Raw genomic sequence first — 25,082 nt, forward strand, 5'->3', positions numbered from 1 at the left:
GCCCCCTAGCGGGAGGATTGCTCACCATTCGGTAGGATTTTTCAAACTTAGGCGAGTACTGGACTGCAGCTAAGCCTCTAAGTGGGAAGATTGCTCTCACAATCTCGTCCTTCTTGATGGTGCAGCCCCAGGGGGGATCGTGGCCGACCCGTACCGTTTGATAGGACCTTTTAAACTTAGGCGAGTACTGGACTGCATCTAAGCCCCCGAGTGGGAGGATTGCTCACCACTCGGTAGGATTTTTTATCACTTAGGCGAGTACTAGACTATAGCTAAGCCCCGAGTGCGAGGCAGACTCACCTCGGTAGGATTTTTTGTCACTTAGGCGAGTACTGGACTGCAGCTAAGCCCCCGAGTGTGAGGCAGACTCACCACTCGGTGGGATTTTTTGTCACTTAGGCGAGTACTGGATTGCAGCTAATCCCCCGAGTGCGAGGCAGACTCACCACTCGGTAGGATTTTTTATCACTTAGGGGAAACAGATTCGCAGCTAAACCTCCGAGTGAGAGGCAGACTCACCACTCGGTAGGATTTTCTCTTCAACTTAGGCGAAACAGATTCGCAGCTAAGGCACCCACTGGGGGATTTTAGAACATGTAAAAGAAAATGAACAACAATCATTCGAAAGACTATAAAATCATGTCTTTTGATAATCAAACTAAAAGGTACTTCTTATTACATCTCAACAGTCTAAATACTTTTAAGAGTAAAAAGGGCGGAGCAGTTCCGCATTCCAAGTGTGTGGCTCATCTTTATTGTGCTCGACGTTGAAAAGACGATACGCTCCGTTGTGGAGCACTTTTGTGACGATGAAAGGGCCTTCCCAAGCAGGAGCGAGCTTGTGTGGTTTCTGCTGGTCCACTCGAAGAACCAGGTCTCCTTCCTGAAATGCCCGACCCCTTACGTTTCTGGCATGGAATCGATGCAGGTCTTGCTGATAAATGGTCGACCGGATCAAGGCCATCTCTCTTTCCTCTTCCAGGAGATCGACTGCATCTTGCCGAGCCTACTCTGCTTCCTCTTCTAAGAAGAGTTCGACTCAGGGTGCATTGTGGAGCAAATCACTCGGGAGTATGGCTTTGGCTCTGTAGACGAAGAAGAATGGAGTCTGTCCAGTCGATCAATTAGGAGTTGTCCTCAATCCCCAAAGTACTGATGGGAGTTCATCGACCCAAAGCCCCTGTTGCATGCTTGAGGTCACACATCAACCGGGGTTTCAGTCCTTTGAGAATCAATCCATTTGCTCGCTCAGCCTGCCCATTCGACTGAGGATGAGCGACCGAAGCATAGTCGACCCTCGTGCCTTGGGAAGCACAAAAGGCTCTGAATTCATCAGAGTCGAAGTTCGATCCGTTATCCATGATGATGTTGTGTGGAACACCATATCTGAATATCTGAATATCAATTCCCTGATGAAACTCATAGCTGCACTGACTTCAAGGTTTTTAATGGGTTTGGCTTTGATCCATTTGGTAAACTTGTCGACTGCCACCAGCACATGGTAAATCCACTCCTGCCAGTCCTCAGAGGTCCAACCATGTCTAATCCCCAGACAGCAAAAGGCCAGATGAGTGGAATAGTCTTCAGAGCTGACGCAGGTTTATGAGACATGTTGGAGTAAAACTGACAGCCTTCACACTTGTCCACTATTTCTTTTGCCATCTCATTGGCACGTGGCCAGTAAAATCCGGCTCGGTATGCTTTGGCCACGATGGTCCGAGAGGATGCATGGTGACCACAGGTCCCCGAGTGAATATCATTGAGGATCGTTTGGCCTTCTTCTGGCGTGATGCACTTCTGGCAAACCCCAGTTACACTTTCTCTGAACAGCTGACCTTTTATCACGGTAAAGGCTTTAGATCGTCAGACGATCTATTGAGCCTCCTCTTCGTCCTCTGGAAGTTCTTTCCTAAGAATGTACGCAATGTATGGCACCGTCCAGTCGGGAGTGATGACCACAACCTCCATAACTAAGTCGACCACGGCTGGGATTTCGACTTCAGTCAGATCTGTGGCGCTCTTGGGCTGTGGTGACTCTTCAGTGAAAGGATCTTCCTGAACTGAAGGTGAATGAACATGTTCCAAAAACACATTGCGGGGAATGGCCCCTCTCTTTGAACCTGTCTTTGCCAACTCATCTGCAGCTTGATTTTTTAGTCGGGGTATATGGTGAAGCTCCAATCCTTCAAACTTCTTTTCCAGCTTCCTTACTGCATTGCAATAACCAGTCATGGCTGGGCTCCTGACATCCCATTCCTTCATCACTTGATTGACCACCAAATCTGAGTCGCCGTAGACCATAAGGTGACGGACGCCGAGTGAAATGGCCATACACAACCCGTATAAAAGTGCTTCATATTCGGCTTCATTATTGGAGGAATCAAAATGAATCTGGAGATCATAGCTAAGCTTGTCTCCACGGGGGGATACCAATACCACCCCAGCACCTGAACCATTCAGCATCTTGGAGCCATCAAAGAACATAGTCCGATGCTCTGAGTGAACTTGAGTCGGTAATTGCTGCTCAATCCACTCGGCAAGGAAATCTGCGATTGCTTGGGACTTGATAGCTTTCTTTGCCTCAAACTTGATATCCAATGGAAGGATTTCAATCGCCCATTTTGCCACTCGACCAGTTGCATCTCTGTTATTCAAAATTTCAGATAGTGGCGCGTCGCTGACGACTGTAATGGAGTGATCAGAGAAATAATCTGCAACCTTCTTCATGGTCATGTATATTCCATAGACAAGCTTCTGATAATGTGGATATCGTTGCTTGGATGGAGTCAAAACTTCAGAGAGATAATAAAATGGGCGATGAACCTTGTAAGCTTTTCCTTCCTCTACTCACTCGACCGTGAGTACTGTACAGACAACTTGTCCAGTGGCTGCAATGTAAAGCAGTAAAGGCACTGCGGGCTCGGCCTTACGCTTTTGTTTCCGATTGGAATTACCTCCACCGGTCTCTTGGCCGACTGACTTACTCTTTCCGCTACGGAGTCGATCCTCTTCTTCTTCGTTAGCATACCGGGTGGCTATTTCCATCATCCGAGTCAGAGTCATATCACTAGTCCGACCGAACTTCAGGACCAACTCTCGGTATTTGACGCCTTCCTTGAAGGCACACACTGCTTGATGCTCTGATACATTTTCCATGGTGTGATGCAAAGTGGTCCACCTCTGAATGAAATCTCTCAAACTCTCACTCGGCTTCTGCACACAATGCTGCAACTCGGTCAATCCTGCTGGTCATTTGCAAGTGCCCTCAAAAGTTCTGACGAACACTCGAGCCAGCTCTTCCCAACTGTATATATTGCCCAGAGCTAACTGAGTCAACCACGCTCGGGCCGACCCTTCCAACATCAGAGGAAGATGTTTCATTTCTACTTCATCATTTCCCCCGCCGATCTGTACAGCCACTCGGTAATCCTCAAGCCAAGTTTCAGGCTTGGATTCTCTAGTGAACTTACTAACTCCGGTCGCCAACCTGAAGTTAGGAGGAATCACTGCCGCCCTGATGGCTCTGCTGAGACACTTTGGACCGGAAACATGCACTCTGCTGCCACTTGGGCGATCTCTGCCAGGGTCTTCTCTATGCGCTCTATTCTGGTCGACTAGGCCTTGAACGAGGATGGATCTCGCATCGAAGCCTGGCTCTCTTGGGTCGATTGGTGCCCTGCGCTCGCCACTGTGACGGCATCTGTCATCGTTCTGCCGAGGCACATATGACGCACTCCTCGGAGGAGGCGTGGGCACTCGATGACGATTGTCGCGGTTGAGCCGATGATCATATTGTCCATGGCCCTTACGCCGCAGGGGCGATCTTGTGCTGTGGGCCGACTGAATTGTATCTGCTACTACGGATCTGCTGTGAATCCTATTCCGTGATTGGGACACTGCTGTGTTCTGCTCTCCTGCTGCCCAGAGCAAGGCCCGGATCTGCATCAACCCTCTGCCAGCCTCCTACTGGGAAGGTTGGATCGACTCTGCTATTCGGGCCGCAGCTATGAGCTTCTGAATCGGAGTATGGTATACCTTAGGCGGAGGTGGGAAAAGCTGCCGTCGACTAGAATCAGGGACCTGCTCTTGAGCACGCTCGTCGAGAGCGCGCTGAAGGTTCTCCAGTCGAGTGTGCTCAGCCAAATTAGCCAGGCGCACCTCTTCCAAGGCCCGAGCCTTGGGGGTTTCTCCAACGATGGGCGTGTGGAGTGCATCCATGTTGCGGCGACGAAGTTCTTCCCTCTGCTGTGAAGAAAGGAGTTCGGGATGGTATTCTTCATGGACACGCGACGGATCGCCGCCATCATCTTCACCATCTTCACGACGGAAGCCAGGCGGACCACGCGGTCCATCGACCATCAAGACTTCAGCCGCAGGGTTGCTGCTATCGCACTCAGATGCGGTCGCTGATACGTCTCCAACGTATCTATAATTTTTGATTGCTCTATGCTACTTTATCTATTGTTTTGGACTATAATGGGCTTTATTTTCCACTTTTATATTATTTTTGGGACTAACCTATTAACCGGAGGCCCAGCCCAGAATTGCTGTTTTTTGCCTATTTCAGTATTTCGAAGAAACAGAATATCAAAGGGAGTCCAAACGGAATGAAACCTTCGGGAACATGATCTTCTCACCGAACGTGATCCAGGAGACTCGGACCCTACTCCAAGAAGCACCAGAGGCGGTCACGAGGGTGGAGGGCGCCCCCCTGGGGGCGCCCCCTACCTCGTGGGCCCCCTGACGCTCCACCGACGTACTCCTTCCTCCTATATATATCTACGTACCCCCAATAGACCAGAGACGGAGCCAAAAACCTAATTCCACCGCCGCAACCTTCTGTATCCACGAGATCCCATCTTGGGGCCTGTTCCGGAGCTCCGCCGGAGGGGGCATCCACCACGGAGGGCTTCTACATCAACACCATAGCCCCTCCGATGAAGTGTGAGTAGTTTACTTTAGACCTTCGGGTCCATAGCTAGTAGCTAGATGGCTTCTTCTCTCTTTTTGGATCTCAATACAATGTTCTCCCCCTCTCTCGTGGAGATCTATTCGATGTAATCTTCTTTTTGCGGTGTGTTTGTTGAGATCGATGAATTGTGGGTTTATGATCCAACTTATCTATGGAAAATATTTGAATCTTCTCTGAACTCTTTTATGTATGATTGATTTATCTTTGCAAGTCTCTTCGATTATCCGTTTGGTTTGGCCAACTAGATTGGTAGTTCTTGCAATGGGAGAAGTGCTTAGCTTTGGGTTCAATCTTGCGGTGACCTTTCCCAGTAACAGAAGGGGTAGCAAGGCACGTTTTGTATTGTTGCCATCGAGGATAACAAGATGGGGTATTTATCATATTGCATGAATTTATTCCTCTACATCATGTCATCTTGCTTAAAGCATTACTCTGTTTTTAACTTAATACTCTAGATGCATGTTGGATAGCAGTCGATGAGTGGAGTAATAGTAGTAGATGCAGAATTGTTTTGATCTACTTGTCACGGACGTGATGCCTATATACATGATCATACCTAGATAACCTCATAACTATGCTCAATTCTGTCAATTGCTCAACATTAATTTGTTCACCCACCATAGAATATCTATGCTCTTGAGAGAAGCCGCTAGTGAAACCTATGGCCCCCGGGTCTATTCTCATCATATCAATCTCCATCACTTTATTTACTTGCTTTGCTTTTACTTTTTACTTTGCATCTTTATACCAAAAATACCAAAAATATTATCTCTATCAGATCTCACTCTTGTAAGTGACCGTGAAGGGATTGACAACCCTTAATCGCGTTGGTTGCGAGTAGCTATCGTTTTGTGCAGGTACGAGGGACTTGCGCGTGACCTCCTACTGGATTGATACCTTGGTTCTCAAAAACGGAGGGAAATACTTACGCTACTGTGCTGCATCATCCTCTCCTCTTCGGGGAAAACCAATGCAAGCTCGAGACGTAGCAAGAAGGATTTCTGGCGCCGTTGCCGGGGAGGCTTACGCAAAAGTCAACATACCAAGTACCCATCACAATCCCTATCTCTCGAATTACATTATTTTCCATTTGCCTCTCGTTTTCCTCTCCCCCACTTCACCCTTGCCATTTTATTCGCCCTCTCTTTCCCAATCTCCTCCTCTCTTTCCGTTGCCTTTTTCCTCGTCCGTTTGTTTGCTCGTGTGTTAGTTTGCTTGTTTGTCGCGATGGCTCAAGATGCTACCAAATTGTGTGACTTCACCAATACCAATAATCATGATTTCCTTAGCACTCCGATTGCTCCTCTTGCCAATACTGAATCTTGTGAAATCAATACTGCTTTGTTGAATCTTGTTATGAAAGATCAATTCGCCGGCCTTCCTTGTGAATATGCCGCTACTCATCTGAATAGCTTCATTGATTTATGTGATATGCAAAAGAAAAAAGATGTCGATAATGATGTCGTTAAATTGAAGCTATTTCCTTTTTCGCTTAGAGATCGTGCTAAAGCGTGGTTTTCATCTTTGCCTAAAAATAGTATTGATTCTTGGAACAAGTGCAAAGATGCTTTTATCTCTAAGTATTTTCCTCCCGCTGAGATTATCTCTCTTAGGAACGATATTATGAATTTCAAGCAACTTGATCATGAACATGTTGCACAAGCTTGGGAGAGAATGAAATTAATGCTACGTAATTGTCCTACTCATGGTTTGAACTTGTGGATGATTATACAAAATTTTTATGTTGGATTGAATTTTGCTTCTAGAAATCTTTTAGATTCGGCCGCGGGAGGCACTTTTATGGAAATCACTTTAGGAGATGCTACTAAACTCCTAGATAATATCATGGTTAATTATTCTCAATGGCATACTGAAAGATCTACTAATAAAAAGGTGCATGCTATAGAAGAAATCAATGTTTTGAGTGAAAAGATGGATGAACTTAGGAATTTATTTGCTAAGAGTGTTTCTTATGATCCCAATAATATGCCTTTACCTACTTTGCTTGAGAATAATAATGAATCTATGGATGTGAATTTTATCGGTAGGAATAGTTTTGGTAACAACGCGTATAGAGGGAATTTTAATCCTAGGCCTTATCCTAGTAATCCTTCTAATAATTATGGAAATTCCTACAACAACTCTTATGGAAATTTTAATAACATGCCCTCTTAATTTGAGAGTAGTGTTAAAGAGTTTATGAATTCACAAAATAATTTCAATGCTTTGCTTGAAGAGAAATTGCTTAAAGTTGATGATTTGGCTAGGAACGTTGATAGAATTTCTCTCGAGATTGATTCTTTAAAGTTTAGATCTATTCCTCCTAAGCATGATATCAATGAGTCTCTCAAAGCCATGATAATTTCCATTGATGAGTGCAAAGAAAGAACCGCTAGGATGCGTGCTTCCAAAGATGCCTTTATTAAAGTGTGTTCTTCTAATTCTTATGAAAATCAAGATGAAGATCTGAAAGTTATTGATGTGTCCCCTATTAAATCTTTGATTTGCAATATGAATCTTGATGAAATTGAATATGATCTTCCTTTACCTAGAAGGCGTTCTAAGAATTCTGAGTTTTTAGATCTTGATGATGAAATTGATAAAAGTGGGATTGAAAGAAATAAAAATCGAGATGTTGCTAAACCCACTATTTTGGATCTCAAGGAGTTTAATTATGAAAATTGCTCTTTAATTGATTGTATTTCCTTGTTGCAATCCGTGCTAAATTCTCCTCATGCTTATAGTCAAAATAAGGCCTTTACCGAACACATTGTTGATGCCTTGATGCAATCTTATGAAGAAAAGCTTGAGTTGAAAGTTTCTATCCCTAGGAAACTCCATGATGAGTGGGAACCTACTATCAAAATTAAAATTAAAAATTATGAGTTTCATGCTTTGTGTGATTTGGGTGCTAGTGTCTCTACTATTCCCAAAACTTTGTGCGATTTGCTAGATTTCCGTGACTTTGATGATTGCTCTCTAAACTTGCATCTTGCGGATTCCACTATTAAAAAACCTATGGGAAGAATTAATGATGTGCTTATTGTTGCAAATAGGAACTATGTGCCCGTAGATTTTATCGTTCTTGATATAGATTGCAATCCTTCATGTCCTATTATTCTTGGTAGACCTTTCCTTAGAACGATTGGTGCAATTATTGATATGAAGGAAGGGAATATTAGATTCCAATTTCCCTTAAAGAAGGGTATGGAACACTTCCCTAGAAAGAAAATAAAATTACCATATGAATCTATCATGAGAGCCACTTATGAATTGCCTACCAAAGATGGCAATACCTAGATCTATCCTTGCTTTTATGCCTAGCTAGGGGCGTTAAACGATAGTGCTTGTTGGGAGGCAACCCAATTTTATTTTTAGTTTTTTGTTTTTGCTTCTGTTTAGGAATAAATAATACATCTACCTTCTGTCTGGATGTGGTTTTATGTTTTAATTAGTGTTTGTGCCAAGTAGGACCTATAGGATAACCTACGATGATAGGTGATTTGATTCTGCTGAAAAACAGAAACTTTGTGCGCACGAATTTAGTTATGATAAATCACAGGAACGTGCTTTTGCGTTGATTCTTTTTGCTGCTGATAAATAAACAAATTTTCCAGGACTTCCTATTTTGGTAGAACTTTTAGAGTTCCAAAATTTTGCGTTAGTTACATATTACTACAGACTGTTCTGTTTTTGACAGATTCTGTTTTGCGTGTGTTTTTTGCTTATTTTGATGAATCTATGGATAGTAAAATAGTTTATAATCCATAGAGAAGTTGGAATACAGTAGGTTTAACACCAATATAAATAAAGAATGATTTAATTATAGTACCTTAAAGTAGTCTTTTGTTTTCTTTCTCTAACGGAGCTCACGAGATTTCTATTGAGTTTTGTGTTGTGAAGTTTTCAAGTTTGGGTGAATTCTTTTGATGGATTATGGAACAAGGAGTGGCAAGAGCCTAAGCTTGGGGATTCCCATGGCACCCCCAAGATAATCCAAGGACACCAAAAAGTCAAAGCTTGGGGATGCCCCGGAAGGCATCCCCTCTTTCGTCCACTTCCATCGGTAATTTATTAGGAGCTATATTTTTTTCACCAACATGATATGTGTTTTGCATGGAGCGTCTTGTATTATTTGCGTCTTTGCTTGTTAGTTTACCACAATCATCTTTGCTGTACACACCTTTTGAGAGAGCCATACATGAATTGAAATTTGTTAGAATACTCTATGTGCTTCACTTATATCTTTTGAGCTTGATAGTTTGCTCATAGTGCTTCACTTATATCTTTTGAGCGTGATAATTTTTGCTCTAGTGCTTCACTTAGATCTTTTAGAGCATAGTGGTGGATTTGTTTTAAAGAAACTTGATCTCTCATGCTTCACTTAGATTATTTTGAGAGTCGTTAATAGCATGGTAATTTGCTTAATGTTAATATACTTGGTATTCAAGATATGTGAAACTTTCTTTTGAGTGCGTTGAATACTAAGATAAGTTTGATGCTTGATAATTGTTTTGAGATATGAAGGTGATAATATTAGAGTCATGCTAGTTGAGTAGTTGTGAATTTAAAGAATACTTGTGTTGAAGTTTGTGATTCCCGTAGCAAGCACGTACGGTGAACCATTATGTGATGAACTCGGAGCATGATTTATTTATTGATTGTCTTCCTTATGAGTGGCGGTCGAGGACGAGCGATGGTCTTTTCCTACCAATCTATCCCCCTAGGAGCATGCGCGTAATACTTTGCTTCAATAACTTCTAGATTTTTGCAATAAGTATATGAGTTCTTTATGACTAATGTTGAGTCCATGGATTATACGCACTTTTTCCCATCCTTCCACCATTGCTAGCCTCTCTAATACCGCGCACTTTTCGCCGGTATCATACACCCACCATAAACCTTCCTCAAAACAGCCATCATACCTACCTATTATGGCATTTCCATAGCCATTCTGAGATATATTGCCATGCAACTTTCCACCGTTCCGTTTATTATGACACGCTCCATCATTGTCATATTGCTAGCATGATCATGTAGTTGACATCGTATTTGTGGCAAAAGCCACCTTTCGTAATTCTTTCATACATGTCACTCATGTTTCATTGCATATCCCGGTACACCGCCGGAGGCATTCATATAGAGTCATATTTTGTTCTAAGTATCGAGTTGTAATTGTTGAGTTTTAAGAAAAATAAAAGTGTGATGATCATCATTATTAGAGCATTGTCCCAAGTGAGGAAAGGATGATGGAGTCTATGATTCCCCCACAAGTCGGGATGAGACTCCGGACGAAAAAAAAGAGGCCATAAAAAAAAGAGAAAAGGCCCAAATAAAAAAATGAGAGAAAAAGAGAGAAGGGACAATGCTACTATCCTTTTACCACACTTGTGCTTCAAAGTAGCACCATGATGTTCATGATAGAGAGTCTCTCATTTCGTCACTTTCATATACTAGTGGGAATTTTTCATTATAGAACTTGGCTTGTATATTCCAATGATGGGCTTCCTCAAAATGCCCTAGGTCTTCGTGAGCAAGCGAGTTGGATGCACACCCACTTAGTTTCTTTTGTTGAGTTTTCATATACTTATAGCTCTAGTGCATCCGTTGCATGGCAATCCCTACTCACTCACATTGATATCTATTGATGGGCATCTCCATGGCCCGTTGATACGCCTAGTTGATGTGAGACTATCTTCCCTCTTTTTGTCTTCTCCACAACCACCATTCTATTCCACATATAGTGCTATATCCATGGCTCACGCTCATGTATTGCGTGAAAATTAAAAAAGTTTGAAAATATTAAAGTATGAAACAAGTGCTTGGCTTGTCATCGGGGTTGTGCATGATTTAAGTACTCTGTGTGGGGAAGATGGAGCATAGCCAGACTATACGATTTTGTAGGGATAATTTTCTTTGGCCATGTTATTTTGAGAAGACATAATTGCTTTGTTAGTATGCTTGAAGTATTATTATTTTTATGTCAATATGAACTTTTGTCTTGAATCTTTCGGATCTGAATATTCATACCATGATTAAGAAGATTTACATTGAAATTATGCCAAAGTATCACTCCACATCAAAAATTCTCTTTTTATCATTTACCTACTCAAGGACGAGTAGGAATTAAGCTTGGGGATGCCTGATACGTCTCCAACGTATCTATAATTTTTGATTGCTCCATGCTACTTTATCTACTGTTTTGGACTATAATGGGCTTTATTTTCCACTTTTTATATTATTTTTGGGACTAACCTATTAACCGGAGGCCCGGCCCAGAATTGCTGTTTTTTGCCTATTTCAGTATTTCGAAGAAACAAAATATCAAACGGAGTCCAAATGGAATGAAACCTTTGGGAACGTGATCTTCTCACCGAACGTGATCCAGGAGACTTGGACCCTACTCCAAGAAGCACCAGAGGCGGTCACGAGGGTGGAGGGCGCCCCCCCCCCCTGGGCGAGCCCCCTACCTCGTGGGCCCCCTGACGCTCCACCGACGTACTCCTTCCTCCTATATATACCTATGTACTCCCAATAGACCAGAGACGGAGACAAAAACCTAATTCCACCGCCGCAACCTTATGTATCCACGAGATCCCATCTTGGGGCCTGTTCCGGAGCTCCGCCAGAGGGGGCATCCACCACTGAGGGCTTCTACATCAACACCGTAGCCCCTCCAATGAAGTGTGAGTAGTTTACTTCAGACCTTCGGGTCCATAGCTAGTAGCTAGATGGCTTCTTCTCTCTTTTTGGATCTCAATACAATGTTCTCCCCCTCTCTCATGGAGATCTATTCGATGTAATCTTCTTTTTGCGGTGTGTTTGTTGAGACTGATGAATTGTGGGTTTATGATCCAACTTATCTATGGAAAATATTTGAATCTTCTTTGAATTCTTTTATGTATGATTGAGTTATCTTTGCAAGTCTCTTCGAATTATCCGTTTGGTTTGGCCAACTAGATTGGTAGTTCTTGCAATGGGAGAAGTGCTTAGCTTTGGATTCAACGTTGCGGTGACCTTTCCCGGTGACAGAAGGGGCAGCAAGGCACGTATTGTATTGTTGCCATCGAGTATAACAAGATGGGGTATTTATCATATTGCATGAATTTATTCCTCTACATCATGTCATCTTGCTTAAAGCGTTATTCTGTTTTTAACTTAATACTCTAGATGCATGCTGGATAGCGGTCGATGAGTGGAGTAATAGTAGTAGATGCAGAATCGTTTCGATCTACTTGTCACGGACGTGATGCCTATATACATGATCATACCTAGATAACCTCATAACTATGCTCAATTCTGTCAATTGCTCAACAGTAATTTGTTCACCCATCGTAGAATATCTATGCTCTTGAGAGAAGCCACTAGTGAAACCTATGGCCCCCGGGTCTATTCTCATCATATCAATCTCCATCACTTTATTTACTTGCTTTGCTTTTACTTTTTACTTTGCATCTTTATACCAAAAATACCAAAAATATTATCTCTATTAGATCTCACTCTCGTAAGTGACCGTGAAGGGATTGACAACCCCTAATCGCGTTGGTTGCGAGTAGCTATCGTTTTGTGCAGGTACGAGGGACTTGCGCGTGACCTCCTACTGGATTGATACCTTGGTTCTCAAAAACTGAGGGAAATACTTAAGCTACTGTGCTGCATCATCCTCTCCTCTTCGGGGAAAACCAACGCAAGCTCAAGACGTAGCAGTCGCCGCGGAGCCAGTCGACAGATCGAACAGGCCGTGGAGAGTTTCATCGGGCTCGATTGCCGCGACTTGATGGGTGGCCGAACGCCGAGCCACCACGTGTTTCACCCACCGCTGAAGCCGCGATCGACTGGATTGCTTGCGGCGGCAAACAGCAGGGATGGAAGACAGCATCGGAGCCGACTGATACTGAGTCGACGGCTGCCAGAGAAGAACGCCGTGAACGCACGCGCGAAAGTGCGTCACCCCTCAGACGAGGAGCGCCTCAATGTCAAGGGGAGTTTCTTGAAGGCACGTGGAGTCGTCGGCGACGAAAACGAGCGCGCCGAGACGGATCTCGCGGCCCTCAGCCAATCCACCACCGGAAACCATGATGATGATGATCGGAAAAACTTGTAACTTCACCAACAAGTCGCTAAGACACCTGCCCCACGGTGGGCGCCAACTGTCATGGTTCTAAGACTGACAGTAGAAAGGGGGGTAGGTATGGAGAGGCAAGATCTCAGCTATGGTGAAGGTGTACGCAGGAGGTTTACGAGTTCAGGCCCTTCTCGGTGGAAGTAACAACCCTACGTCTCGGTGCCCAGAGGCGGTCGATTGGATTATATGTGTGATGTTACAGGGGGTGCGAACCCTTGTGCCAGAGGAGGGGGTGGCTTATATAGAGTACGCCAGGACCCCCACCGCTCTCCATTACAAGGGACTTAATGTACATAAAGTGGGGGCGTTACTGGTAACGCCAGCCTTAAGTTCTGTTAATGACCTTAAAGACTATGAAGTGAATGCCTGCCCGTTGTAATGCTGAGTGACTCCTGGTCTTTGGTAGGTCGAGTGATTCTGGATGGTCGAGTGACAGTAGGGAGGAGGACTCCTGAGTGACACGACTGTCGAGTGGATTGCACTCGACATGTTCAACTCGGGGTCTTTTGCTGCCTCTTGGACTTCTTATATTCTAGGGTAGTGACCTTGGGTAGGATGTATAGGTCAGGCCCATGACCCTACCCCACGTCTGTATCCTCATCAATGAGCACATCTTTTAAGACAATCTTGAAATGCTTTGTTGTATCTATGTTTCTGTGTACTGAAGTTTAGGGATCACATACTACCTAATGACGTGCCTAGGGTATGTATGTCAGGCATAATGATGCTCTTACTGGCCCCAAGTGATTGCTAAAACCTAATTTTATCAAGAAAGAAGAACCTTTTGAAAACACACCAGATTTTAAGTGGGAATTTACGCCATTTGATGGAATGGGTCAACGGTTCAAGCCTTGTGCGCTTGCTCAAACCTAAAGTTATTAACAAATACAAATATTTTCAAAGCTCTCATGGTTTTAAATGGAACTCTGCGCCACATGATATAATGCTACTCTATTTGTTTCCATCTTGCCTTTTATGTGAGCTTAACTATGCACAATCAATTAAACTTTTACATAAAAGGCCAAGTTCTTACATCTGCACTTCCTCAAACACAGGGTTACTGAAAAATGCAAATATTTTCAATTTAAATGGGACTCTGTGTTATTTGGTGCAACATGTCATCTATGTGGAAAGAGATGTTGATCAAGATATGTGGTGCCTAACAAAAGATAGGAAAAGAGTAAAATTGTCCCAAAGAAGACAGGAAATATAAAGTCCAGATAAATATGACTCAAATCCATGCATTAAAGCAGCTGGAAGTATTAGGAAAGTGGGAGAAATCTCACCAATTTTAGAGACACATGAGCGCCTAGGATTTCGGCTCTGACTGAACGAAGTTGCTGAGGAAGAAGAGATAATAGGTCGCTGGATACCCTGCTGCTTCATATTATTCTCCAAGCGGCGCTTTTGTGCACCAAACTAACTACCATTCGACTACTTTAAAATAGACATGTGTCTAAGTGACATAGAAATAGCCTCTTTTTTCAAACATACAGACAAAAAATTGATACAAGCACCTTAAAAAAGCCTCCTTAACTGGTATGTACTCCCTCCGTCCTAAAATATAAGAACATTTCTAACAGTAGCAGAGTGTCAAAAACGTTCTTATATTATGGGATAGTGGGAGTACCTTTTTAGTATACATGGGGATCTAAATTCTTAACATGCGTGCTTTCTCAACAAAAGATTACTAAAAAATGCAGGCATTTTCACCGCAACATGGTTTTCAATGGGACTTTGTGCTATCAAACTTAAATGTATGTGTACATCTCATTGTAGACAACAAACTACCATTCTTTTTTATTAAAGGGTGTTAAATTTGTTACCGTGTGTGCTTGCCCACAACTAAATAATCCAAACCATGGATTTTCTTTTCAATGTGAACATGGATTCTAAAATAGGCTTTCTACTACCAATGTCTGCAAAATGAAACTATTTTCATCGACAACATGGCTTCAGCGGGTCTCTGCGCCATTTGGCGCAACGGGTCAACTAGTTCTATAATCAACCATGGACTATCTCATACCAGCATGGTGCATAAAACAAAAGTGAAAACTAAACACAAAAGATGCTCCAAGATTTACGCATATCACGTGAACGAAATGAAGACGAAAACATATCGATACTTGTTGAAGAAATATGGGATGCCTTTCGGGCATCCCCAAGCTTAGATGCTTGAGTCTCCTTGGATATTTACTTGGGGTGCCTTGGGCATCCCCAAGCTTTAAATCTTGCCTCTCATCCTTCTCCTCATATCGAGACCTCCTTGATCTTTGATCACTTCATTCACACAAAACTCAACAGAAACTTCGTAAGATCCGTTAGTATAATAATGCAAATCACTACTTTAAGTAATGTTGCAAACCCATTCATTTTTTTTGCATTATAGCTACTATATTATAACTTTTCCATGGCTTATAACACTGATAGAATCGATAGTTTCATCAAAACAAGCAAAATAATGCATCAAAAACATAATATGTCTTAAATAGGACTGTTTGTAGTAATCTGAACATTAACCATACTCCTAGGACTCCAAAATTTCTGAAAAATTAGGAAAAAAATAAACAATTTGCATAGCAATACTGTGTAAAAATTTAAGAAACTTTTGATGTTCCAGTAAAAAAACTAAAATTCACACGCTAAAGCCAATGTTTTTGTTTTTACAACGCACATACAACAAGCAATCTAATAATCCTAAAGGCAAATTTTGGCACATTATTTTTATAATACAATGGATTTGTACAAGAGGACAATTATTTTCACGAGAAACTTCCATGAGAATTTTACATTGTTTCCATGAGCATGAACACAAGTGTTCAAGATCGACCCTTACTTCTCCAATGCATCACCTTTCAATCGCTTCCCTTTTTGGAAAAAAAATTAGGTCCCCCGCTATATTTTTTGATTCTAAACTTTATAAAAGCACCCAACAGAAATAAATATTGGCATGGAACAATAAAAAATTATAGATTAAGGAGACGTATCAGGCATCACGTCCGAGACAAGTAGACCGACTCCCGCCTGCATCTACTATTATTACTCCACACATCGACCGCTATGTAGCATGCATCTAGAGTATTAAGTTCATAAAGAACGGAATAACGCCATAAGCAAGATGACATGATGTAGACAAAGAATACTCACGCATGACTAAACCCCACTCCTTAATGGAAACGATACAAATACGTGTCATGTCCCCTTCTATCACTTGGATTGAGCACGACAAGATCAAACCATCACAAAGCACCTCTCCCATTGCAAGAAAAATTAATCTAGTTGGCCAAACCAAATCAATAGATGGGAGAGAAATACAAAGATATAACAATCATGCATAAAAGAGTTCAAAGAAGACTCAAATAATATTCATGGATAATCTGATCGTAAGCTAATAATTCATCGGATCCCAACAAACACACCGCAAAAAATCATTACAACGAATAGATCTCCAAGAATATCGAGGAGAATATTGTATTGAAGATCAAAGAGAGAGAAGAATCATCTAGCTACTAGTTATGGACCCGTAGGTCTGTGGTAAACTACCCACACATCATCAGAAGGGCAGCAAGGTTGATGTAGAGCCCCTCCATGGTTGATTTCCCCTCCGGCAGAGTACTTACGGAGGCCTCCAGATGGGATCTCATGAGAACAGAAACTTGCGGCGGCGGAATAAGTATTTCAGGTGGATCTCCGATGTCAGGGAAATATTTGAGAATTTATAGAGGCAGAATTAGGTCAAGAGGTGCCATGAGGGGCCCACAAGCCTGGGGGCGCCCCCCGGGCGCCTCCCGAGCCTGTCACTCCATCGTGACTCTTTGGGTCTTCTCTTGAACCTTCTAGGGCCCCTTCTGGTTCAAAAAAAACAATCCAAAGTTTTTTCTCTGTTTTGACTCTGTTTCATATTTATTTTCTGAAAAGCCAAAAACAGCAACTGGCGCTGGACACTAGGTTAAATAGATTAGTCCCAAAAAAGATATATAATTGCATATAAAACATCAATGATTGATACTATAATAGTATGAAATAATAATAAAAATATACGTTGGAGACGTATCAGTTGTCCGTACCTATGTTTGCATATTATTGTAGTAGGGGAAGCAACAGTCCAGATGAAATGAGTTCATCATAGCCTAGCGCATCCCATGCGGGCGCTTGTGCCGGTCCGAATAACTAAGAATTAGAACCGTCTCCAAGCTCCATTCATTTTTTTATCGGCTGCTCTTCTTTACCCTGTAGAAAGTTAGACATGGTTTTTATGAGTTCATCATAGCCTAGCGCATCCCATGCGGGCGCTTGTGTCGGTTCGAATAACTAAGGATTTGAACTGTCTCCAAGCTCCATTCGTTTTATGAGTAGGATTTTTTTTCCGAGAGCTTAACTTCAAGTGAGACGGCAACTATTAGTGCCAACTGGGGATGGAAAGTATCAAAAGCTTTTCATGGCAACATTAATCAGCAACTACGTCGCCTTTGTCACGACAAATTACTTCTACCAAACATGGCAAATGAACTACAACTTGGGTGGCAATTAATCTTTTAGAATATCATGGCTCATTATATGCAACGCGGGGCGGCAATTATCACTGGAATTGCATGGCAAATATAAGAGCCGCAGGACGGCAATTTTTAGCTTTTTGGTGGCTACCAGGGGTGGCAACTATACTTGTTAAGTCGCACGGCTATTGTGTGCAAACCTTCAAGGCAATTTCCATACATTTCCAACTAGTTTTTTTCCTTGATTAATCCTTTGTTGTTGATCTCGCAACTACTCCATCCGTCCCAAAATTCTTGTCTTCCATCCGTATCTAGGCAAATCTAAGACAAGAATTTTGGGACTGAGCGAGTAACAAGGAAGCAACTCAAATTCATGGAAACTGTTTGAGTGTAGCTTCTCCAAGTTTTTGACATGATGTGCACCAAAAATCTTTGAAAAAATCATACATGGCAATTTCATCCCTAGTGGTCAGATATAGCTTCGTACACATCCAGATTTGTGGATGGCAACGGTACAAACAATTGATGGCAGGAATTACAAGGAAGGGGAGGGGGTACGATCCTAGCCAGATTTAAACCAGCGGATCGTTGATGCTTTTTCGTTTAGATCTGGCTAGGATCTGCAGTGGGTTGCCATGGCAACTTGTTAGAAGGGGATCGGGGCAGGGGAAGGAGACGATCTAAATCGGGAGGGGGTGGTGCGATGACTGCTTTTGGTCTGCAGGTCGAAGAGGGGGTTTAGAGGTTTTCGAGACAACGACTGTCTCGAGGGGGACCCACACGCGTTCGCGCTCACGGGGTGGGGAGGTGCTTGCTCCGGTATGCGGGCCGTGGGGTGGACGCCCGAACGTGTGGGCGGTTTTATTGTTCGCCCGAACGAGGTTGTGCGGGCTGGCTCGCGCATACAACCTGACGAATCGTTCGGTCCGGGGCTCTCGTGCTATACGTATGGCAGATATCGGCGTCCAAAATATAGTAGTACTCTATTAGATCCACATCATTTATTTTGAGACCGACTCACTTCTTATCTAAGATTTTATTTACTAGTTTTTTATATTTCAATGTGTCAATCGTCAAATGCTTTGACAATTTTCCCGGGTCCGATGAGTTTTTCTTGCGGTTTTTTTATGACAATTTTAGTTATAAATACATCAGGGCGGTGTTCCTTTGTGCCACAGTGTGGCTATCACTTGGGTATAATTTAAACATTTTAAGAAACGAACAAGGGATCTTGCTAGATTAAAAGCTCCGGCCTGCTGACAACTGTGCTTTCCATTCTGGTTCTAGAGAGAAACGGTGCGCATTCCGCGTGACGGCGACGATTGAAACGACTGCAGCGACGAGCACACGGCACCACAAATTCCTCCTCGTTTCCCCGCTCGCGCTCGGGCGGCCCCACGTCCCCATCCTCCCTTGGATCTCGATAACTGCCACACGTGTGGTGTGGGCAGGAACCCGCCCGCACGCCTCGTGTGGCATGGACAGGAATCCGCCCGCACGACCGCGTCCGGGCGCGCGCAGCTACAACCCGCACGTCCGGTGCAGCGCGATCGCCCCGCATGAGCACGTCTGGGCGAGCGAGCACGCGGCCCGCACGACCCGTCTCGGCCGTCGTCCCTCCCCGCCTGCGAGCCACAGGCCCCGCGTGTCAGTAACCACGCGTCCCGCCGCGATTGTCATGGTCCGGACCCTCTTCAGTTGCCATGTTGCTGAACTGCAGTTGCCATGTTGCTGAACTACAGTTGCCATGTCGGACAACTACAGTTGCCATGGTTGCTCAACTACAGTTGCCATCTTAGGTCAAGTGCCGGATGCCATTTTTGGGCAACTGCAGCTGTTGCCATGTCGGACAACTACAGTTATCATGATTTGGAAAACTTTAAGAGTTGTCACCTACTAACACTGGACAGTTGCCATGTAGCACTAAAAAACATGGCAAAAAGCATGTTGCGGGTAAAAAGAGAGTTGACATCTGCTTATAAGCATGCTAGGGCAGTTGCCGTGTATCCTGCAAAACACATGGCAACTGATGGCTTTTGGTGTGTGGGACAGGAGACGGGCATGTGGGTGACGGTGGTATCTTTAGGAGTTGCCACCTACTAACACTAGACAGTTGCCATGTAATGCTACAAAACAGACGTGGCAACGATAACATGTTCGGGTAATAAGAGAGTTGCCATATGCTTACAATCACAAATAGGGCAGTTGCCATGTACCCTTCAAAAACATGGCAAATGACAGCTTGGGTGTGGGAGAGTGGGAGAATGGCAATCGTGGGAGATGGGGAACAGGAGTGGTGCGTGGCGTGCGGGCGCGACAGCAGTTCCATCGCACGCCCCGACTGGCGAACATTGGCTGCGGAGAGAAAACAGGCGTGTGGGCGAACTCCCCCACATGCCACACACACAAGTTGTCCTACGTGGCACACAAAATCAGCCTTTTTATGCCAAGATTCATGCAAAAGACGCTGGACGGTGATGAAGGTGTGTGGACGAGTTGGCTAACGCCCACACGTGTGGGCGTTAACATTTCCAAAAAATAATCCCTCCCCCTCGGCTCCACCCTCCGCAACCAACCACGCAACGCGACACCTTCCCCGTTCTCTCTTTTACCCCGTGATGAGCGAGCGAGCCCACCAGAAGCCACCACCACTCCTACCACGCGACGCGGTTTCCTTCCCTCCCGCACTCGCCACGGCCCACGGACACGCGACCCCCATCCACCGCCGGCCGGGCCCCGGACGCCCCGTGCGCCCACCCGTCATCGCCTCACTACACCCGTCGCCACGGGGTAGCTGTCGGCCCGGCCGCTGCTGCTGACCGGGACGGCGACCGGTACTACCCCGCACGAAAAGGCCCCGCGCCCCGATTTCTCACCCATTTCCTCTTCCTCCCCTCATAAGAAGAAGCTTCCTCGTCGTCTCCCCCTCCCCCTCCTCTTCTCCGTCAACTGAAAAATCCACCCCACCTTGAGGAGCTAGGTCACTGCTGGGCTAAGCAACCACAGGCGAATCCCCCAAAGAAAAAGGCTTCGTTTCAGAAATCAAGAGGTTCACTTGTTGAGTTCTCGCTGTCGGAGTTCGGCGGCGGAGGGAGACGGAGTCGGATCCCCTGAAAAGTCTAGGTGGTAGCTGCGGAGGTGAGGCCCGGAGGAAGCGGCTGGCTCAGTAAGCGCGTCTAGCACAGGAACCAAGAGGAGGAAGGAAGAGGAACCCAATCATGGACTCGGAGCACTGGATCTCGCGCCTCGCCGCCGCCAAGCGCTTCTACGCCGCGCAGCTCGGCCACATCGACGGTGCGTGCGCCCTTCTCGTCTCGCCTTGCCTCTTCGCCCTCCCCCCTTCACTGGATTTACTTAATTAATTCCATGTTGGACTGGATGCAGATATGGCGGGGATGGGGATGGAGGAAGTGGACATGGACATGGAAGACGACGGGGAGATGGACATGGAGATGGAGATGCAGCTGGAGGAGGCCAGATGGCCGGAGGTCGCCTGCCCCTACTGCTACGAGGACTACGACCTCGGCTCCCTCTGCGTCCACCTCGAGGAGGACCACCCCTACGAGCCACACCCCGCGGTCAGTAAATCGCCACCGTGCCCGACCCTCATAGTTTGATGTTCTCTGCAAAACTCGCATCTTGCTCCTTTTCCGATTGGAGCTGTAGAAAATGCTGTGGCCTGAGGGGTTGACCCAGCGGATTAACTCAAAATGTTAGCTCCTTCTACCTATTTTGATTTGATTGATCGCAAGCTCGCTATGGTTTTGCCCAAATCTCCTATACTCCACTCTCATGAATGAGTGCTAGGTGACCCAAGATGTAGGGTCAGGTATTCATCAGTCCATTGTGCAGGATGGGCTTATGGATTTAGGGCTTGACCACACAAAATGATACTAGAACGAAAGTTTGTATCTTGGCCCAGAAATCAGAAGGTTCACTCGTTTGTAGATTTAGCTTGCCTAAGGTTTCGGGTCAATTGCTAACCTATCAGACTTCCATGGTCTGAAATTTCTTTTGTTCTCTACTTGAACGTGAAGGTCTACTCTTAGATACAGGGCAGTGTGATAACCTTGGTATTTGCTTGTCATTGTAGTAGTTGAGCTATGCTCAGTTGACATAGAAGTATTCCCAAATATTGAGTTAAGACATAAGAGTAGTAATCCACCTACGGCACACCTGGTAGCTACTTGTGCTAGGGGAAAAGGATTCTAGAAATTACATGCCTGAAGTCTGAACATTTGAAAGTTCATGGCAGCACTTTCTACCTGTTAGGATGCACAAGGCGATTTGATTTTTTTGGAGAGATTAAAAATGAGATGATGGATTCAGTTGCTATATTTGATCCATCGCGTTCAAGTGGATGCAGTGCACACTCAAGAAGCTACCAAAGCATTGCACATATCACAAGGATACTGTTACCTGAAACTCACGTTCCAGAGATTGTCCATTTCCAAATAAATATTCCAGAGATTAACTGCAAACTTCCTGGCAGCTAAAATAGCTACTTATGTTAAATTTAGCATATTATGTTGTTTTTGTCATACAGTCAGACTGTTCAAACATATTGTTTTTTTATATCTTCCCCTAATTATTTTTCCATTCTTATTTCAGCCTTGCCCCATCTGCTCTGAAAAGATTACAAGAGATATGCTAAATCATATCACCATGCATCATGGTTACTTGTTCAAGGTTTCTCTCTCCTTCTCTTGTACATGCGTATGCTAATTACTCATGGATAACTTGGCTAAAAACAATGTTTCTGTCAAGTCAGTAAGGTTTCTGATGCCCTTTTTATTCTTGGCATCTACAGAATGGCAGCCGGTTGCGCAGATTCGTTATTCCCGAGCGCCGTGCACTTTCTTTACTGAGCCGAGATCTACGTGATGCTCATTTGCAGGCGCTTCTAGGAGGCGGTCATAGTCATAGGTCAAGGAACACCACCACCGCCACTACAAATATTTATGCTGATCCACTGCTTTCATCGTTTGGCCTGGGTTTTGCAACATCAGATGCCGAAGAACCATTGAAATCATCAGTTCCGGTTCTCGATGATACTTCAATTCTTAAGGAGGCACCTCCTCAACCTTGGGAATCAAGGTATATATAATTATCCTGGTATCAGGCCAATTATCCTACCGGTTTTATTCCTGGGAATCATTTTAAATCTATTACCTGCACACGATTTACACACTTTTTACGACAAAAATAAGATAGATTCTCAAAATCAAATCTAGTCCTGTTGTGATCCAAATCCGAATATCCTAGCTATTGTTTGAACCGATTCCACGGCTTTGCATCTGGAAATAATTCCTCCCCTGCTATTGGAAAATTTCACTGCATTTGTGAGCAGCAGTTCTCTTATTTCGAATTGCTCCTTGTTCTTTCAGTAAGCTATTGCTAGCCGAGTCTAATAGTTTCACATAGCCAAAACTGTTTCTTCAGTAACTATATTCTTTATTCCCCCAAAAAGAAACTATTGGATAACATATAGAGTAGCCGTAATCATGAGAATACACACATCTTATAAGTTTAGCTTTGATGTTTAGAGACAGTGCATTTGGACCATTTGAGGCAAAAGGATTCCTTGTCCTATAACTCTGTAGTTACACTTCAGTCATATATGTGCTCAAGTATTGTGCCCCCAAAGCAGCTTTATAGAATCCCTCAAATATACATTCTTTATTCCATTTTTAGCGACTTCAATTTCCCTCATTCGATCTGCAAACTTAAATTGTATTTTTCCATGGCAGTATTGACTCGTCCCTCACAAGTGAGGAAAGGGAACAAAAGCGGAAACAAGCCACAAGCAGGGCGACCTTTGTGCAAGACCTGGTCCTCTCCACTTTATTTGGAGACGACTGAGTGCTCGAATGGCCCTGCATTTTCCTTGTTAGATGGGTGCTTCCTTCACACTGATTCGGATAGAACTGCAGCAACTCCGCCCTGAGTTGGTTAATCTTAACTTGGGCGAAGTCAAGTGCGTCTGGTGCACCCGCAGTCAAGTGCGGATTTTATTTGGGCTTGACACATTACACCTTAATTTATGGTAGCTGTCCCATATTGCCGTTTTTTTCACCGAATTATCGGCCAGCAGTTCCTTGCCTTGGTTGTAACTTGTTGTGCCATCCTCTTCATTGTTAAGGAACATTGGTCTGTACCAACATCACACAGCTGTTACATACTATAGAATGCAATGCAATGGGAAATTACAGAAGCTCCACCTGTGTGGAAGCAATAAGCAGAATCCAAGTCCTTGTAGCCATTGGGGCACACAAATGCTGTGCTTTGGACCAGGGGTTGTGTGGCGGTGTTGCTCTTTGTGTGAACGGTTACTGCTTTGGGATTACACGCTGACTGACCTGTGAGAACGGTAACTGGCACGGGATTTCAACGCTGACTGACTTTGTTCCTGTCACTTTGAACTTTGAATTCCACGCTGGCTGAACATGTATTTGGTCGCCTGTTTTCTGCGTCGACTAGAAATGGGTCGCCTTCTTTCCAGGTTAGCGTTGTGCAACTACCCTGGGCGATACGGGCACCATGGGAGTCAAGTACATGGGCAGCCACCAAATTGCAAACACGATTACAGGAAACAACTTGGAAATCAGAAAAACCAGTGATACGCTTCTGCTTTCCCATGCATCTGACACATTTAGAGAAAAACCTCAAACTCATCAGCGTCTCATTGTGGGAGGTTGATAGGATCACCCATGTGGTGAAAATTAACATTAGAAACATCATCTGTAGAGGAACGTGTTACGCAACAATTTTTTTTTATGCTACACGATCATACTCAGGAACATTATAGAGATGGCCGGTAATGATCAAACTCATCAACTAGCAGAGTACCGAGAACAGTTAAGAAGTTGGTGAAGCGTGATGATTCCCGCAGTTAGGTTATACCTCCCAGCCGTGAGAATTTCTCCAAGACGATCCACCGATATATAGTCAAAGTGTACGACCCCTTCAAGGTATCCACGTGTTCCAAAATAGTAATCTGGCAGCACTTCGACGTCCATGAAGAAGGGCTAGAGCCTGTCTAATCAGGAGTCTAAACCTTTAGACCAATTAGACCGGGATCAGAGGGTAGCTATGTGGGAGAGATACCCTTAGGCCTTGTTCATTTAAAACAATCCCCGCCAATATTGGGCCAAAACCCTGCCGATCCAAGTTGGTTTAGCCTCGGCCAGGGTTGGATCCTGGCCTGTCTTATATGCGTCTTCGGTTGGACCCGGTCTAGGCCAAATCCCTCCCAAACCCCGTGGAAATCGCTGGGAAATGACCCACGCGGCCCTTATCGTGGAAGCAAACCTCTCGCGAAACGTTAAGCGAGCTCTCTTTGTCTCTCTCACCCCGACCTTCTCTCCCTCTCTCCATTTAGCGCCGGCAGCGCCGGCGCCAGAGACGCTACCAGATCAGATAGTGGCAGTGCGCTTCTTCCTTCCCCTTCTTCTTATTGGAAATATGCCCTAGAGGCAGTAATAAAATGGTT

The 25,082-nt window shown here is 44.3% G+C and overlaps 1 protein-coding gene across 2 annotated transcripts; it reads left to right on the forward strand.

Moving 5' to 3' along the window:
• The first annotated feature begins 20,458 nt into the window (after nt 1-20,458).
• LOC119276510 (protein DEHYDRATION-INDUCED 19 homolog 3-like) lies at nt 20,459-23,831 on the forward strand. 2 transcript variants are annotated; one of them, XM_037557584.1, is made up of 5 exons: nt 20,459-20,884; nt 20,975-21,168; nt 22,202-22,279; nt 22,488-22,687; nt 23,341-23,831. In XM_037557584.1, the coding sequence occupies exons 1-5, from the start codon at nt 20,809-20,811 to the stop codon at nt 23,450-23,452; spliced, it is 660 nt and encodes a 219-aa protein (XP_037413481.1). In that variant the 5' UTR covers nt 20,459-20,808; the 3' UTR covers nt 23,453-23,831. The 2 variants fall into 2 exon arrangements, with proteins under 2 accessions (XP_037413481.1, XP_037413480.1); XM_037557583.1 differs by having other exon boundaries at nt 20,460-20,884; nt 22,401-22,687.
• The last annotated feature ends 1,251 nt before the right edge of the window (nt 23,832-25,082 follow it).

Source organism: Triticum dicoccoides, chromosome 3B, assembly GCF_002162155.2.
Source record: "Triticum dicoccoides isolate Atlit2015 ecotype Zavitan chromosome 3B, WEW_v2.0, whole genome shotgun sequence".
Taxonomy (NCBI): domain Eukaryota; kingdom Viridiplantae; phylum Streptophyta; class Magnoliopsida; order Poales; family Poaceae; genus Triticum; species Triticum dicoccoides.

Bases quoted from the DNA above. Each gene is read 5' to 3' on its own strand.
- LOC119276510 (XM_037557583.1), top strand. From the start codon at position 20,809: ATGGACTCGGAGCACTGGATCTCGCGCCTCGCCGCCGCCAAGCGCTTC. The intron at 20,885-20,974 runs GTGCGTGCGCCC...GACTGGATGCAG, and splicing joins GCAGCTCGGCCACATCGACG to ATATGGCGGGGATGGGGATG. The intron at 21,169-22,201 runs GTCAGTAAATCG...TTCTTATTTCAG, and splicing joins CCTACGAGCCACACCCCGCG to CCTTGCCCCATCTGCTCTGA.